The following is a 17,161-nucleotide window of genomic DNA, read 5'->3' on the forward strand; positions in this document are numbered from 1 at the left end:
AACTGTGGGAATCATAGACACACAGTTAGCTCAGTGTGGCTTCATGTCTCCTAGGCAGAGACAGAGGAAACTGGAGGCTGTGTTTATTGATGGTGGGTGTTGTTTGTGCTGTGTGGAAGCTTCATTCACTCTAATATGGCAGGGTGACTGAGACTGGCCCTGCACTGTCTGGCACAATGGGTCCACTGTGTGAGTGGAAGGTTAGTGAGCTACTGTTCTATCTACCATTGTGTCCTCCTCGTATTTCTGGTGATAGTGTATATAGGTAATAGCACGCCTCTCAGGGAGCGACAATCAGGCCTTACCTCTGTGGGGATAATGACTAACACCACCAAGGATTAGTCAGTGGTGTTCTGGAGGCAGGAAATGGGGAATTTATTACAGGGAAATTCAATATTCTGTAGAGCTTGTCACCATGAATTATGTTGGATGTCGGAGATGCCATTGATCCAAATCTAAACACATAGTGATAATTCTCTTAGATGAAGTTTAAACTGTTTGAAATTCTGAGTCTAGTTAAGAGTCAATTATATTGAGGAATAACTAATAAACCAACTATTAAGTGACGTTTGACAATGTTCAATTGATATCAATTTAATAACATGGCAATGTTTTGTGCTTTCTGATAAAGATGGAACTTGACACTTGTGATATTAATCACATTGAAATTATTTAATGATCTGGAGGACCAGTGTGGATGACTGCATTTCTCTCTGTGAGCAGTGAGCAGCATGACGCAGTGAGTTATGAATGGGCTTGCCATGGTGGGAGGCCTCTTGGATTGGTGGTGCAGATCTGTCCCATGGGCACCCTCTGGTGGCTGTCTCTCTACATGAACACATGCTGCATCAACCTGGAGCTCTCCATGCCAGGGGAGAGGCGCATGGCCCCTGACTGAGACAGCAGAATGGAGAGGATCTCCTTGGCCAGTAAAGGCTTGTTCTTCTGGCCACAGCAACCTGCTATCTCACCCCAGTTCTCTGCAGAACACCCAGTATCATCCAGAATCACCTTCTCCAAAGTACCTGAAAATGACAGCACCACTGGTCAACTCAACTTGTGTATGTGTGTGCGCGACCATGTGTGGTTGCCCTGCTGATTGGTGGGTGGGTATAGCCTAACTACCTTGCCCACTTGAATGTGTTTTCTCCACCATCTGCAGTGCCAGGTCCTCCAGATCAGAGTTGAGCAGAGCATGGCAGGCAAAGCCCAAAGAAAGCACTGCAGGCTGGCCCTGGTACTCCTGAGTCAACGCCTGGAGAAGAGCCAGACTGGGACAACCCTTCACCACAAACAGACAGTCACCTGCGCACAAACATACACACAGAGAACAATACACACACACACACACACTGAGTCACTCACACATTTACTACATAGGATGTGTGTGAATAGTATCTGTAAATGAGTGTTTCCCACCTGCAGTAAAGCCTTTGCTTTCATAGATGAACTCCATAGTACTGCTGGTCATGCCTCTCTTGCACATGCTCAGTGCGGCCTTCCTGAGCACGCCGCAGGCCTTGTAGACGATGTGGGCCAGAGCCAAGCATGTGTCGGCCATCCGTGGCTTCCTGTCTCCATGCTCACAGATCACATCCCCCAGAGCCTCGCTGTATGTTAGCCTGAGAAGGGTATGGAGAAAGCTGTAACCCTACATAGACTCAATAACAAAGAGCTCTAAACACAATACCTATATATCTTATATTGTGATTGCTACAACCATGCCCAGCTATACCATTCAAACCCTACAACAAAAAGACTCATAACCCCTAACGCTCATATTATTTATACACTCTGATATGCTGACCTCTTCTGGGTTACCCAGTGTGTGACCAGCTCTACATAGTTGAGCTGCATGGCACACCGGACCCCCTCCACTGACAGGGTCTCCCCAGGCAGCTGTTTGCCAGCATGCACTGAGATCATGAGTGCCTGGAAGAAGAGAAGCAGAGGGGGCAGTTCCCCCTGGCCCTGGTACACTGTGACCGCTAGAGGGGAAACAAAGATGACATAGGTTGAAAACAGTTCATACAGACTTATATGCTCTATATACCCCTACCTACATGTACAAATTATCTCGACTAACCTGTACCCCCGCACATTTACTCTGTACCAGGCCCCCTGTATATAGCCTCGTTATTATTATGTAATCCTACGGTGTTACTTTTTATTTTTACATAATTTTATTTTGTAAACATTTTCCTGACTCTATTTCTTGAACTGCACTGTTGGTTAAGGGCTTGTAAAGTAAGTATTTCACGGTAAGGCCTACATCTCTTGTATTTGGCACATGTGACAAATAAAATTAGATTTATGTGCTGTATGCCTGTACAAGATGCAGAGTTACTTTATGGTTGTAAGTCGCTCTGGATAAGAACGTCTGCTAAATGACTTAAATGTAAATGTAAATGGTTGAGACCACAATGACCCACATGATGTGTGTATAGCGACCACAACACTATAGGACGTCTATGTATAAGATAGAAAAATAAAGATTTTCCACCTTTGAACCTTTCCATTGTCTCCATGTTTCTCAAAACTCCATGAGGGGATTTGGCAGCATGGAAAGCAGCTGCCTCATACTCACCCCCCTCAAATAGGTCAATGAACCTGCAGGGAGACACAACACATAGAGGAATGATCTATACATACAGTATGCATTGGTTGAGAGCATAGTACTAGAACTCGGAAAAGAACTGAAGTACCTTTCAATGTAATCCACCAAGAGCTCCGATTCATTGACCTTGCTGGGATCATCCTCTTCAAACACTACTGCACTAATGCCAAGGAAATCAGTGTCGCTCACTAGAATGAAAATCATATCACTTCATTGCTGCTGTATCATGAGCCTTATCATAGTTAAAAAACACACAAAAGCTCTCATGAGGTTTATTGGCCTGCCGCATCATAAGTAGAAGACAAATAGGTTATAACACACAAAAAGCTAGGCTACATTATCTCTGACTAGAACTTCATTCACTGTCAGCGTCACTAATACTAACATACACTGTATGCTAAAGTGGAAGTGTAAAATACTTTTCAGATCAAATATATTCTCCAGTTTTGATGTTATGAACTCCAGTAGAGTGACTTCTTTTCCTGTCTTTTCCCATGTCATGAGGGAGTCATTCAGAAACTTCATCTTTTTGTATCTAGAAAACCAAAAGAACCGATAACTTTAGCAACAACATAGGCGTCTTCAATGGTATTCTATAGCCACTTGTGCCAGTGAGTCTTGAGCAAAGTCAGACACAGTCTCACCGGAGTTGGAGTCTCTCATTCTCCACTGCCAGCTCATCCCTCTGGTCCAGGGCGGATCGCATTTTATTGTCCAGGTCATCCTTGACAGAAACAGATACATACTGGCTCTTCCTCTTTATCTGCAGGTCGGCTCGCTTTCGCTCAAGGTACTCCAAATGCTTTGCCAGAGCTGCTGGGTTCATCGACTCATCAAATGTCAGACCTGGAAAAAACTATACTGTAAGCACCGCTCATGAATTACATATTGACATGACATGACACATGACAATATGTACTTAGGTAAACATACAGCCATAATAATGTTAAGACAAAACAAAACGGCACAATGAGGTCAGCAATGTCGGGCCATGCCTGGAATTTGCCCAACGGGCCGTAACGTCTTGCTGTCTGAGGTCTTCTGACGCAATGAGGGTCTCTTGTCTCTCCTTGACTCCTGTAGTCTATTTAACTCAGCCTGAAGCTCTGCAGTGTCTCTCTGAATGATAGCAATCCTAGAACGGGAAAAAACAAGGTTTAGGCATAGACGATATACTATACTCTGGGGCCGCATTGTGCCATGTTGAAAAATTGAAGTGATTATCTTGCCTTTCCTGAAGCTGGACAGCTCTTCTCTGACAGTACATAAGGGAGGTGGGCTGGGCCACCATGGCCTTCAGTTTCCCATGTGCTAACTTGGCATCACACTCACTCTTCTTTATGGCACAGATAAACTCATCATACTCTTTCTTGATGGAAGTGAGAATGGTTTTGTATGCAGTTGCATACTCAATTACCTGAGAAAATCAAACAAGCAAGAGACAGGCATAGTTAGAACGCAACAAGTTAGCCTAGGCATTCTGATCAGTTCACGTGTGTAGGCCTGAAAAAAAATGATGGAGTGATGATGCTGAAACAAGGCGAAAGGGTATGGTGGTTCATGTTGATACCTTATCAAATGCAGAACTGTAAATGATGTAACGTTGCTCATCAGGTCCCTCGTCTGGACACATCAGACGTTCCATCTCATGTTGAATGTATTCACCAAGAGATTCTAGGAAATACTTGTCACTGGCAGATTTGATAGGTGGCAAGGTTCTTCTTTCAGATTCTTCTGCGGAGTGATGTAAGTTTCCAGCCCCAGACATGATTTTCTTATGTTGTTCAATTGCTGCTTAGAGCATGGTTTCATTTCTCCAACACGGAGAAACATTGCAGATAAATGTCCAAAAGATAAACAGGAAGGTTGCTATGGACATCTCCAGGGTATGTTGGGTAATGTAGTTATAACATCGACAACAACAAAAAAACGATCAAAACAAATTTCATATTTTCAGATAAAAACGAAACAACATATGTTAAGGTGAAAATAAGCGTTATGTAAATCAACTTTACTGAGAGAGGTATTTTGAACAGGCATCTTATTTCACACCTACTCCCTGCAGACGAGCCCCGAAAACCCCGTCGCACGCCGTCGAAAGCCCTCTTCTCATGATCCGCCATTAGCAGGAGACCTGTGGTAAGATCGTGCTCTCTGTTTTAGGCCAATATTTACCATAATAATGACATTGTATACTGTGTTAAATCTGAAATAGTTATAAATACAACGCTATCGTTCATATGTGCAGGTGGATTGAACGCCAAGATGCAGATTTTTGTCAAAACCCTCACGGGGAAGACTATAACCCTCGAGGTGGGTACTTGGGGCTTGTGTCACAAGTTGTGATGGAGGGCTTCTTGCCTCTACTAGCGGAGCATGTGTACATGATAAAAAATAAAGTATTCTAGAGTGCGTCCTTTCAGTAATCAATCAGCCTTCGACGTTTGTAAGTCAACTAATTTTTATTGGAGTAGCCGCAAATAGCTACGTTAGCTAGTTGGCTAATGTTACAGTAACGTTAGTTAGCTACATTTTGATAGCATGGCCCTGCGTATACACGTGGAAATGACCAGGTCAGCTCGGCTAACTAATTGAACTATATTTTAACATGTAACTTATCATTTGATAAGTGATATTTGTTCTTGACGTTTGGCTGGTAACACGTTGACGTTAATCAATATCCTGGGAAGTCTTGTTAGCCACGTTACTGTTTTAAAAACTTGACAGGATCTCTTATTTCCAGGTTGAGCCTTCAGATACCATTGAAAATGTCAAAGCTAAGATTCAAGACAAAGAAGGTAATTACATTAATTTTTCATCCTCGTCATCCGTTGAATTGAATATAAGAGCACTGCCGTTGGCTGTCAAAGACTGAACTCTGGTCACCCTCTAGGTATCCCTCCTGATCAGCAGAGGTTGATCTTCGCTGGTAAGCAGCTGGAGGATGGACGCACACTGTCTGACTACAACATTCAGAAGGTGAGAACATTTTAGCCTCCCTAAACATTTGACAATACTACACCTTAGTAAATGTGTTGCAGGAAGTAGATTACATCACCTAAGTGCCAACACAATTCCCTTAGACCAGGGTTTCTCAGAGGTCTCAATATGTTTACCTGACCTGGGACTCTGGTTGGGTTCTATTCTATAGCCTTCAGGTGTAAGTACAGCTGATGGACCTGACCACTGCTTTACATATATTTTGGCTAGGCCTTAAATATGCTAAAAGCTATAGATGTATTCAGTAACCAGAAGAGCAACTTGGTGGAGTTATGTTTTTCTCTCGGTTCTAGTCTTATATATTGATAGCATGGCCCTGCGTATACATGTGGAAATGACCAGGTCAGCTCGGCTAACTAATTTAACTATATTATAGGTCAGGTCTGGGTGTTGGGTCTGATTTTCAGCCTCTTAAAAACACAATTTTTAACTAGGTATGTCAGTTAAGAACATTCTTAATTACAATGGCGGCCATGGAACAGTGGGTTAACTTCCTTATTCGATGGCAGAACAAGCCTTTTTTTTTACCTTGTCAGCTCAGGTTAGAGAATTAATTGTTTCCCAGCATTGTATTGATATTTTGATTCTGGGTGATTTTGTTAATTCTGTGACTGGTGAATAACCTTTGTTTATTTGGGAGTTTCTCCTCACCATCATAGTCAAGTGTTTTGTTATTATTATTTTGTCATATGCAGTTTTGACCACTGAAGTCATAGCTATATGTTGTCTGTTTGGTTTAACTGTTGCTTTTTCCTGCAGGAGTCCACTCTGCACTTGGTGCTGAGACTGCGTGGGGGTGCCAAGAAGAGGAAGAAGAAGTCCTACACCACTCCCAAGAAGAACAAGCACAAGAGGAAGAAGGTCAAACTCGCAGTTCTCAAGTACTACAAGGTAAGGCATTAACTTTTTTTGTGGATTTCAGCTAGATTCAATTAATTATAGGAATTTTGGTAGTAGGCTGTATTGGCTGTGACCTACCATATTTAGTGATTGGAGCCAACTATTGTTTTGTAGACGTTTGTTACTTTATTTGTTTTCAAGCTGAATGAAACCGGGGACATACTGCTACCCAAACTTGTCTAATAACCGAGGACATTTTTGGCCAATATTTAAAATGAACATTCAGACTTCCTGTGGTGTCAAGAATTCCTCATCAATGAGGCCTGTCATAAAAATAGCACTTTAAAAAAAAGCAACCTTTTTGCTATGTTGTATCCTACTGAACACAGCCACTGTCTCGTGTTCCATTGCTGTACTTATGGCTTCCGTTGTGTTTCCCCAGGTTGACGAAAACGGCAAGATCCACCGTCTGCGTCGTGAGTGCCCAGCTGATGAGTGTGGCGCTGGCGTGTTCATGGCCAGCCACTTTGATAGGCACTACTGTGGAAAGTGCTGCCTCACCTACTGCTTCAACAAGCCTGAGGACAAGTAATCTATTGGACTGGAGTAAATAAAATGTTTTTACCAATCACTGTGATGGCTGGATTCTTATATTTTTTTACCCACAATGGTTTCCAATTTAGACATTTTCATAGGGTTATTATTTTTCATAGGGTTATTATTAGCAGGGCTACAAATTAAATTGTCTTTTTAGGCTTGTAACATTATTTAAATAAAATAATAATAAGATGGGCATTGTAAAACTATTGATTTTTACAATGCGACTTGTCAGTTGTCACTGAATGTTCCACATGGCTCGTGCTTCATTTAGCGGAGGGGCACAAGAATCGTAATACCCGTCCACGAAGTGGGACAAAGGAAGAGCGCTGGTGACAGCACGACTGAGTTGCTCTGGGGATTTCAGTAAAAAGTGCAAATCAACACCCGACAGAAAGCTACGGCAAGTGTAAATATTTTAAGTGTGGCGGCTGACGGCATTTACGTTCGTGCCCTCGTTGAAAACTGACATGTTTGCCGTATGACCTCGTATCACGTAAACGCGGCATTCGTGTGTCCCCCATTGGTTTTGAACTGATCTTTTTTTTTAAAGGTGGTAAACTCTTAACTACTGCTTTGTATTGGTGTATTGATGCAATTGTATTTATCACTTCAAGGAAATAAATTACCCATAGGCGGCTTTTAATTATATTCTAATACAATGGAAGTTAAGAATTGAGTCGCAACTACTGAAAATCACTAATGGGTGACACCTACAAACCATGAAACACAAAATTCTCCATTGACTGGATTTGTTCGCGCTTGCGCAGTTATGTAAATACAGGTTTGTGGAATGAGTCGAGACTGAGGACGTGTATGCTACGTTGGAGTGTTCCGATTTGTCGAATAGCGTTTCTTTTCTCTTCAAATTAACAATGGCAACACCTGATCTCCGGACTGAGTTGGTTAAGTATTTGGAAAGTCTGAATATCCAGACGGTCTGCGTAGACCATCCACCGGTAAGAACCAATAACGTTAGCAAGCTAGCTAACGTTAGCTAAACTAAGGTAGTCCAGTAAGTTGTTGAATAATACTTAAATGCACTGGATTGGAGAACAAATGCCCATCACAACCATCGCTCATAGAATAAGAATTTAGCCGTGCATTGTTTTGTTATTTTGAAAAATAATTTACACTTAACTGAGCTTTATTTTGTGTTCCCTTTTACAACCACAACTAGATGTCGCACGATGACTGTCACATCATGGACTCATCCTATATACATCTATAGGCAAGCCATGTTCATTTTAGTACTGGCGCTTATTCGATGTGTAGATCTTACAGGTAGAACATGGGACAATTATCCCGCATGAGACTTTTAATAGATGTATCATATGTTCTCTTATACTATTCTTCAGTGAATTGTTCCTTATGATTTTTGGTAGGATTGCATTTAATTTGTTGTCGCCTCTCCAGTGTGGATCTGTTACCAGTCTAGGTGAAAGCAGTAGGATATATGCCTACTGGAAATTGTACTTGTCCAGATCTTCCATTTCAGAGTAGATGAAATGAGAGGGAGCCATTTTAGACATCAGATACCAAAGTAACATGTCCTCTGACACTTTCTCCCTTAGGTATTCACTGTGGAAGAGATGATGCCTCACCTGCAAGACCTCAGTGGAGCAGTTACTAAGAACCTCTTCCTGAAAGACAAGAAGAAGAAGGGCCTGTGGCTAGTCTCTGTCCGCCATGACCGTCCAGTCAACCTCAACGACCTGGCTAAGAAGCTAGGCTTGGGTAGCGGCAACCTCCGCTTTGCTGAGGAGGCAGCCATGTTGGAGAAACTGAAGGTGGGCCAAGGCTGTGCCACTGCCCTGGCACTCTTCTGCGATAAGGACCAGAGCGTCAAGGTTGTCCTGGACAGCGACCTGGTCAACGGAGGCCATGAACGAGTTTACTTCCATCCCATGACCAATGCTGGCTCTATGGGACTAAAGCCAGAGGATCTCTTGAAGTTTTTAAAGGAGACAGGACATGAACCAGTTCTTCAGAGCTTTGACTAGTAAATACCTTGAAATGAACATACTTACTATCCTGTCAGGCTGTGCTTTGGCTTGGTACAATGATTTATTTAAAAGTTATTTACCTTTGTGCCTGTACTTCGGGTTATCAAGAAATTTCCATTATTGTAAAAAAAATAACATAATAGTCAAACATTTGGGACAGAACAAGGGATGGAGAGTTCTTGTTTTCTATGGGCAAGAGACCAGTAGATAGTTGGTTATATCATGTACATGTTTGAAAGACAATGTAGTAGTGATTTATGGCATTTGCATTGTATCTCCCTCTGCGAGATCTAGTCATTTACACTGTTTTGAAACTAAATACTGCAGTGTAATAAAGCAGATGATGAAACATTGATTCTCCACTCATATCGTCTGGGATTATATGCTATCTTTCTAGGCACATCCTTAACTTAGGTGCTGGGCTAATAAAGAACACCTGTAAAGAACAGGAAGGTCTGCACACTTGCTCCCAATTCACTGCCCTGACAAAGATCTGGTTCGGATCTAAACATTTGCAATAAAGCAGAATAAACAGTGCAGGCGGCAGGGTAGCCTAGTGGTCAGGGCGTTGGACTAGTAACCGCAAGGTTGCAAGTTCAAACCCCTGAGCTGACAAGGTACAAATCTGTCGTTCTGCCCCCTGAACAGGCAGTTAACCCACTGTTCCTAGGCCGTCATTGAAAATAAGAATTTGTTCTTAACTGACTTGCCTGGTTAAATAAAGGTAAAAAAATAAAAATATAATATTTAAAGGGGCATTACATTAGTCTGTAGAAATCATGATATTACTTTCATCCAATATCCCAACAACAAATTATTCAAGTTATTATTCATCAGACGAAGAATAGATGACACTTGACGGTCCTTTATGAGATGAAGACTTGGCGCTGTGGGCAGTGAAGATGAAATGACACACAGGAGTCTTCTGGAGTTTTCATTACATCAAATGGATTTATGTAAAAGTGGAGGAAGTGGACATTAGGTCATCATCACAGACACAGTAATCTGACAGCACTGTACACATATACGCTGTGCCATTCAGCTCACACAACCTTTATCTTGATTGGATTGGCTGTCAATCAAACAGATGGCATGGCTTCCTGCGATAGTCATTTTGGCATTTCAGAGGAACACAACTTAAAACATAGTCCATTCTGATTGGGAGGAAAGCGTGTTGATTGATTGCTCCATGCAGATTGTGGTTGACCTTGTTGTTCTGTGTCCACATGCAGTTTATTTCCGGTGCATATTGCTGAAAGTAGACGTCAGCTGTTCCACAGTAGAAAGATGTTGCATGTGCATGCTCATTTACAAAGAGTATCATTAACATCAAATGGCAGACTGCAAAAGTCCAGCTGATTCAAAGTCACACAGAGGACAACTTGGAGTCCCCAGGGTCTAGTTTAAGCTCACCCATTTGGCTTTGCGTGAACATTGGCACCAAGTGTAGGTCCGTGTAGAGTGAACATTAGCAGTCTGTCACAATAGCAGTTAGCCTAGTGGTTCGAGCGTTGGACTAGTAACCGAAAGGTTGCATGATCGAATCCCCGAGCTGACAAGGTAAAAAATCTGTTGTTCTGCCCCTGAACAAGGCAGTTAACCCACTGTTCCTATGCCGTCATTGAAAATAAGAAACTGTTCTTAACTGAGTTGCCTAGTTAAATAAAAAGGTAAACATTTGCCAGAAAGTCCGTTGTAGAAAAACAATTGTCACCACATACAGGTAACTGCCAAAATAAAGGACAAACTTGAGTAAATGAGGGTTCTCACAGCACTGTTATGGTGTGGGGAGCATTTTCCTGCCATGGTTTAGGTCCTCTCAACCCCTTAGGGGGCAAGGTAAACACCAATACATACACATCTATTCTGAGAATCACCTTCAACCTATGGTGAAGAATTTCTATCCTGATGGGAGTGGTCTCTTCCAGGACGACAATAGGCATGGTCGTTTTGCATGGCCCGGTGCTCCCATTGGTCCTTAAGTGAAATCTACACCCACCCGGCGTTACCGGGCCATGCAAAACAAACGGGCCCAATGTCCCTCCACAGGGCACGATTGGTCACTGAATGGTCTGATGAGCATGAAAACGATGTAAACCATATGTCATGGCTGTCTCAGTCACAAGATCTCAACCCAATTGAACACTTATGGGAGATTCTGGAGTGGCGCCTGAGACAGCGTTTTCCACCACCATCAACAAAACACAAAATGATGGAATTTCTTGTGGAAGAAAGGTGTCACATCCCTCCAATAGAGTTCCAGACACTTGTAGAACCTATGAAAAGGTACATTGAAGCTGTTCTGGGTGGCCCAACGCCCTATTAAGACACTTTGTTGGCATTTCTTTTATTTTGGCAGTTACCTATATGTCTTAAAGGGAAATTTCAACATGTTTCTACTTCATATTCATCACCTCCAGCACCACCCCAACATCAACATATGTAAAAAAGGTGCATTTATGTTTTGCAGTATAAAAAATATATTTTCCAATGACATCAACCAATTAGTAAGCAATACCTACTCATAACTGGTTAAAAATCACACAATGCACAACAATGATGTCATTGGAAACATATCTTCCTCTATGTTTTACTACAAAACATAGAAAAACGCCATTTTCACATATGTTGATGTTGGGGTGGTTGCTGGAGATGATGAATATGAAATGTAACATTTTAGAAATGTCCATTTATGAGTTGTTTCCTTGATTCAAGGTAACAAGAGAGGACGTTTACTTTTCTCTATTGAAGCATTCTTGAAATTGATTTAAATGTTGTTGTTTTTACAAGCTTTTCTCACTGAAGACCATCTAAGTAGACCAACTTTTAAAGGCTTCAAAGTCAAACAGACAGCTTGAAGGTCACTTTCCTCTGAGCTGGAGGCAGACAGAGTGAAGAGAAGAAGAGAAGGGGACAGAAAAAAGTTAAGAGGCAGAAATGACAGAAGAAGATGAACATGTAGATATGGACGCACAGGAAACCGGTCTACATGCATCGACAGTCAGGATAAGGGGAGGGGTTTCAGCTGCACGACACCAAAGCCATGCAGTACTGCAGATAGATAAGCTCGCAAAGGGACCACAACCTTGTATAGAGCCACCGGTGCTTTTTCCTGAATACGAACAGAAAAAAGTTATGGACACACAATATCACTGAGGAGCAGGGAGGGATGGAGGGGGTGCATGTATGTGTAGCAGGACAGACAGGTCCTCCTGTTATTAGGGATTGGGCACATACATGGGCAAAGCGTGTTCCACCAGACGCCATGCAGACGGTCCATTCATGTGCCCTTTACCGGGTGGCACCAGCCAGGCCAGGGGGGACGACGACACACCAGCGTAGCATAAGCAAGCACGTCCATGATGGGATATCTGTTACACCACTTTGGGTTACCATGGAGCCCCCCCCCCATCTCCCTGTTGGACTTGGAGAGCAGCACTCACCACTTGAGCTCATCAATAATGTTTAGGAGCTTTGTTGCTCCCCAGTTCCGCTTTTTGACTTTCTGCGCTCTTGTAACACTTCCACATCTGCAGAACAAAAGCATGTTATATTCCATCTGAATAAAGGCTGCAGTTAATGGTTTATACACACAAGATAAATACGATAAAACTATTTCAAAATGGTAAATACATCACGAAGCAGAAATAAATACATCTAAACTACCAAAGACATCACTACTCCTACTACTGGTGAATAAAGGAGTGCTTTCTGCCCTTGAATATAACTTCATATGGTTCATAATATACGTTTGTACAAGGTGTACCCAGTCAGTCTACAATAATACATAACCTAAAACAAGTTATTGTGCTATTGGAATTTGTATTGTGGCCGTGAGCATTCTCACGACACCTTACCCAGATCCAATACCATGACAACCAAGAGTAGAAGAACCTTCATTCACAAAATAATCTGACAATCACATTCGTCTCACTTGCAAATTTCTCTCAACACTAACACTAGGAAGGCATCATTCTCTCTACAACTTAAATTTCCTCACAAATCATTTAGTGAATGACGTTTCTTCCAAAACCATCCCTTAACCCCAATTGAGAAAGATTTGTTCAGAAAATTAAATGGAACAGACAAAACGTGTCATATGCACAAAACACAAACACACCAAAGAAAAAGACAAAACCATTTTGATCACAACGATCAAAATGAGAGGTCCAGAACAAACCAAGACAGAATAAAGCCATGCAGTTCAGTGAATATGCATCGAGGTCGATACAGTAGAATCAGACTGGTAATGAAATGCGATACAGTACTTTAGAGAGGACAGTATTCTCCCACATACCAATCACCCAATAAGAAAAAAAGGGAAACAATCTATTATCTCACATTAATAGTTGAGAAACTGGTTTCCTGTTAAAGATAGTAGCTCTTTCCTCTGAAGGTTATTTAATGACTCCATAAATAGAGCTTATTGGCAGTTAATGTGGTCCTCAGACAGCCTATCATGGGACATGTTCTACAGGCCTCATACAGAGCTCCATGTTAACTCTGGAGGACCTCTGACATGGAGATTACATTTTAAAAAAAAAGATGAAATGAATGTCCAAATGATAGTTAATGTAGCTTTGCAAGATGTTTCCTGAAGATGCATTTGTGATTGGAAAATAAATGGTAAATGTTGATTAAAATAACAAGAACAGCTATTCATGTCCCCCATAATGCAGTCATGTAATAGCTTTAAAATGTGAGCCAAACAAGAGGTTTGATTAATGAATAGTGTGAGCAGATCATTGAAGCATCCAGAGAACCCCACTTCCACAAGACAAAAAGACCAAACCAAGAGGTGAGGAATTGTGATTTACAAATCAGCCATGAAAACATGAAAGCTCAACAGAAAACATAGTATGATAGTGCTTTGATAAAGCATGCAGAGTTCCTTCTTTCTCCCCCACCATCATTGGTCCTTATGCAGGTCCCAGATCAGTAGCTGACCAGGGCGCCACACATTCAGACACAGCCATACTCATACCACAATGATTGTTGGTCCTCTGGGCTAAGGGGTTGGGATGCGGATTGGTCAGCATCGAGCACATGATTGGTGTCAATTACCTCCTGTTCCCCATTCTGGTCAGGTGGGCAGGACTTTTGCCCATTTGGTTGGTTCTGGGCAGTTTGAACAGAGTTGGGCTGGGGGTGGGTTTTGCCTGGGGGACCACTGATGTTACTGACCAGGGAGGTGTTGAGGGAGAGGAAGGTATGGCTCTTGGCCCCTGTGAAGGTTGGCTCGCTGAAGATGGAGTCCATAAACACTGACTCTACTGTGAAGGACTTTCCAAAGAAGGACTCCAGGCTAGAGAGATCAGTTTCCTTACTATTGGGGGGTTGCTGACTGCCCGTGCAGGGCATACTGACTGACTTGGGCAGGGACAGGGGCACGAGGGCTGGGTCTAGGGGGATGGACTGGTGATTGGGGTGTTGTGAGGGGTTACTGGTTGGGGGGTACTCACTGGGCGTGGTGGAGGCGCGAGGCGAGGCCTTTGAGGAGGGTGAGTGGTCCACAGACACGGGCTGCCGGGCGTCTTTGGACAGCAGGTCGTGTATGCTGGTCCGACGCGTGGAGCCCTCAGCTGTGGAGATGACGCTGCTGGCCCGGGGCAGCGTGGAGAAGGAGGTGGAGGAGATGTCCAGACGCTCAGACACAGACATGGCTTTACTCTGGGAGGAGAGGCCGACCCGGGGCTGGACCGTGCCCTTCACACGCGTACTCTCTGCCTTCCGTAGACTGGGACGACCTGGTTGGCCACCCCTTGGGGGGCGGCTGTCTGAGTGCACTGGCGCTGCCTTCCCACTGGCTGAGCGCAGGATGCCCCGCCCCTTAGTGCCGGTGCAGGAGGTGGAGCCTCGCTCAGCCCGGTCCCTCTGCACATGCTCAGCGCCTCCAGAGAGGCGGGGAGACTCAACGGTCAGATTCTCTTGGCTGCCAGACTGGAGATGGAGAGGAGACATTCAAGTTGCCATACCATGACATTACCTGGGCTTTATAGCAGACTTGATTGGTGAAATAACTTCTACTTGTTTCTTATCATAGCACATCTGAAGCCTATGAATAACACAGTACTGCTATCCAAAAATTGTATAGTACAGTGTTGTAATCTAGTGTTGCTGTGTGTTCCAGGCTGTCACCTCTGCAGGGTCGGTGCTCTCCTCTAGGAACTGCTGTAGAGAGACCACTTCACTGGCGCTGCCCAAGGAGTTGCTCGTCTTCTTCCTGGCCTGGGGGTCCAGGGACCTCCGCAGCAGCATGGGGCTCTGGTGAGAGGAGCGGGACAGGGGCTGCTGGACAGGGCTGCTCCCGCTGGACCACTCCTCCTGGTCCAGACTGAGGCTGAACTCCCCACTGCTCTCACTGTGGGGCCTGCTGAGGTTTCCGTTCAATGTGCCTGAAGAGAAGCAGTACTGTAGGTGAGTTCTGTTCTAACGGCGTATGACTAACTCAAGTACTAACATTAGAGTATCACCCCAAGGTGATGACAGGCCCTGGATATAAAGCATAGCTCAGGAACATAGCTCAGGAACATAGCTCAGGAACATAGCTCTGGAACCTGCTTTTTTGTGACACAGCAAATAAATACAAAATATGCTAAAACTAGCCTGGACCCTTCCAGAACATACCTCAGACTAAGAGAAGAAGCAATTCCGAAGAGTTCTATACTAATTTTCTCCTTCTGTTTCTTATTGTTTTAATCTATTGTGTGTGTGAATCAACAACGGTATGGTATACAGGAGCGTGGGAGAGAGGGGGTGTGTGACTGTACCTTTGGTCTGGAGTGGAGAGAAGTGGGAGTTATTATTGCTATTACTACTGATGTTCTTGATACTATGGAGGCTGGAGGGTCTGGAGGCTGGTAGGGAGACGAGGGCACACAGTTTGAGAGAGCACGTCACACATGGCAGCAGATGGTGCATGCAGGCAGGAAGGGTGGCATGGTGCCATGCTACTCCAACAACATGCCCAATCACACAAAGGGAGTGGGGAGGGAGGGGCACACATACTTGAAGGGAGGAATCATTCAAGAGGAAGGACCTATTGTAAAACCTGATTGGAGGAAAGGAGCCTTGTGATTGACAAGACCCAGAGGCCAACAGGGGAGGGGCTCAGGTGACTGAAGGGGAGGGAGAGGAGGATTGTACTAGAGGACAGGTGTGTGGGATGCAACCTGATAGTGTTGTTGCTGTTTTTAGTGGTCTTCAGGATGGTTCAGGTTTGGGAAAGTGATGTCAGCAGGTATGTGACCGGTAATCATTTATAGTTGTAACGATCTTGAGTAAAGTGGTACATTTAGTGGTCTTAGACAGATGTGTGACTTCCAACAGATGCTACCGGGGACTCTGCACATAGTGGATGGCTTGAGAATAGAGGGTGAGAGCCTGAGTACTGTTAAAGACCTGCAGGCCTGGCACATTCAACACACACAACTGCCTGGGTTAATCTGCTCCCACAGATATTAGACACTGCATTGGGCTACAGTAGTGCAGTTCACTAATACTGAGCTACTGCTAGTTACGCTCAGTTTAGGAAATACTAAATTGTCCTAAACTATCTTCCATTATATTAGTTAGCTCACAAACATTCCAGAACATTAATGTAACAGAGTGTAAGTGAAACAGACTGTCCTTGTGAAATTAATGCAATTTAAAAAAAACAAATATAATTACTGTATTACACAATGTACATGTCAGTGGGAGGGCATTTTAGCTAGCCAAGAGTGAACAGGAAATAGAGATAACTTGTGTGTGTGTGTTACATGTGTGTAAGTGGGGATATGGAGTAGGCAGAAAACCTGATCTACCAGCTAATGGAGGCAGGCAGCTTAAGACCATTTGTTAGGTGGAGTTTGCGGTTAATGATAACATCTTGGCTGAACCCCTTTCTAATGGTAGCAAACTGAAATGCAGAGATATGGGCCAAGCTTCTAGCTAACGTTAGTGTGCTATCTTTACATCATAGTGGCACAACATTTACACTTACTGTAGGGCTTTTTAAAACAGGGACTTTTTTGAGGGCCATTTGATATTTCATTCCAGTAGTAAACTGGGGGTATATAATAGTAATGGGAGTTTCTGTTCTTAAGGGCAACAGTTATTT

General features: G+C 43.4%; 4 protein-coding genes across 9 annotated transcripts in view; 2 read left to right on the plus strand and 2 right to left on the minus strand.

The window, feature by feature from the left end:
• Nucleotides 1-367: 367 nt before the first annotated feature.
• LOC124041174 (clathrin heavy chain linker domain-containing protein 1-like) lies at nucleotides 368-4,682 on the minus strand. Its single transcript, XM_046358438.1, has 11 exons — nucleotides 4,188-4,682; nucleotides 3,847-4,034; nucleotides 3,613-3,752; nucleotides 3,262-3,463; nucleotides 3,037-3,152; nucleotides 2,706-2,805; nucleotides 2,504-2,610; nucleotides 1,808-1,988; nucleotides 1,420-1,622; nucleotides 1,126-1,305; nucleotides 368-1,025 (listed from the first exon to the last, which is right to left on the minus strand). The coding sequence occupies exons 1-11, from the start codon at nucleotides 4,383-4,385 to the stop codon at nucleotides 829-831; spliced, it is 1,812 nt and encodes a 603-aa protein (XP_046214394.1). The 5' UTR covers nucleotides 4,386-4,682; the 3' UTR covers nucleotides 368-828.
• Nucleotides 4,683-4,708: 26 nt separating this feature from the next.
• Nucleotides 4,709-7,089, plus strand: LOC124041176 (ubiquitin-40S ribosomal protein S27a). The gene is made up of 6 exons (XM_046358441.1): nucleotides 4,709-4,756; nucleotides 4,866-4,930; nucleotides 5,361-5,415; nucleotides 5,511-5,596; nucleotides 6,377-6,508; nucleotides 6,900-7,089. Exons 2-6 carry the CDS (start codon nucleotides 4,883-4,885, stop codon nucleotides 7,047-7,049), a joined length of 471 nt encoding a protein of 156 aa, XP_046214397.1. The 5' UTR covers nucleotides 4,709-4,756; nucleotides 4,866-4,882; the 3' UTR covers nucleotides 7,050-7,089.
• Nucleotides 7,090-7,811: 722 nt separating this feature from the next.
• LOC124041175 (prolyl-tRNA synthetase associated domain-containing protein 1-like) lies at nucleotides 7,812-9,415 on the plus strand. 2 transcript variants are annotated; one of them, XM_046358439.1, is made up of 2 exons: nucleotides 7,812-8,013; nucleotides 8,629-9,415. In XM_046358439.1, exons 1-2 carry the CDS (start codon nucleotides 7,930-7,932, stop codon nucleotides 9,055-9,057), a joined length of 513 nt encoding a protein of 170 aa, XP_046214395.1. In that variant the 5' UTR covers nucleotides 7,812-7,929; the 3' UTR covers nucleotides 9,058-9,415. The 2 variants fall into 2 exon arrangements, with proteins under 2 accessions (XP_046214395.1, XP_046214396.1); XM_046358440.1 differs by lacking the exon at nucleotides 7,812-8,013 and adding an exon at nucleotides 8,077-8,285.
• Nucleotides 9,416-11,299: 1,884 nt separating this feature from the next.
• The window catches only part of LOC124041172 (girdin-like), an 81,831-nt gene continuing 75,969 nt past the window's right edge, over nucleotides 11,300-17,161 (minus strand). For 2 of the 5 annotated variants that reach the window (XM_046358434.1, XM_046358433.1), the window contains 3 exons: nucleotides 15,831-15,917; nucleotides 15,199-15,455; nucleotides 11,300-15,000 (listed from right to left, as the gene is read on the minus strand). In XM_046358434.1, the coding sequence (XP_046214390.1) occupies nucleotides 14,023-15,000; nucleotides 15,199-15,455; nucleotides 15,831-15,917 (1,322 nt within the window). In that variant the 3' untranslated portion in view covers nucleotides 11,300-14,022. The remainder of the gene's footprint in view (nucleotides 15,001-15,198; nucleotides 15,456-15,830; nucleotides 15,918-17,161) is intronic. The other 3 variants (XM_046358437.1, XM_046358436.1, XM_046358435.1) reach the window with 3 other exon arrangements.

This window comes from Oncorhynchus gorbuscha, linkage group LG08 (assembly GCF_021184085.1).
Source record: "Oncorhynchus gorbuscha isolate QuinsamMale2020 ecotype Even-year linkage group LG08, OgorEven_v1.0, whole genome shotgun sequence".
Classification (NCBI taxonomy): domain Eukaryota; kingdom Metazoa; phylum Chordata; class Actinopteri; order Salmoniformes; family Salmonidae; genus Oncorhynchus; species Oncorhynchus gorbuscha.

Excerpts from the sequence above, each read along its gene's own strand:
- LOC124041174 (XM_046358438.1), bottom strand. The coding sequence starts at position 4,385 with ATGTCTGGGGCTGGAAACTTACATCACTCCGCAGAAGAATCTGAAAGA. Across the intron at positions 4,035-4,187 it reads ACAGTTCTGCATTTGATAAG|GTAATTGAGTATGCAACTGC; the intron begins GTATCAACATGA and ends TGATTTTCTCAG. Across the intron at positions 1,306-1,419 it reads AAGCAAAGGCTTTACTGCAG|GTGACTGTCTGTTTGTGGTG; the intron begins GTGGGAAACACT and ends GTTTGTGCGCAG.
- LOC124041176 (XM_046358441.1), top strand. The coding sequence starts at position 4,883 with ATGCAGATTTTTGTCAAAACCCTCACGGGGAAGACTATAACCCTCGAG. Across the intron at positions 4,931-5,360 it reads GGAAGACTATAACCCTCGAG|GTTGAGCCTTCAGATACCAT; the intron begins GTGGGTACTTGG and ends TCTTATTTCCAG. Across the intron at positions 5,597-6,376 it reads CTGACTACAACATTCAGAAG|GAGTCCACTCTGCACTTGGT; the intron begins GTGAGAACATTT and ends TTTTTCCTGCAG.
- LOC124041175 (XM_046358439.1), top strand. The coding sequence starts at position 7,930 with ATGGCAACACCTGATCTCCGGACTGAGTTGGTTAAGTATTTGGAAAGT. Across the intron at positions 8,014-8,628 it reads TCTGCGTAGACCATCCACCG|GTATTCACTGTGGAAGAGAT; the intron begins GTAAGAACCAAT and ends TTTCTCCCTTAG.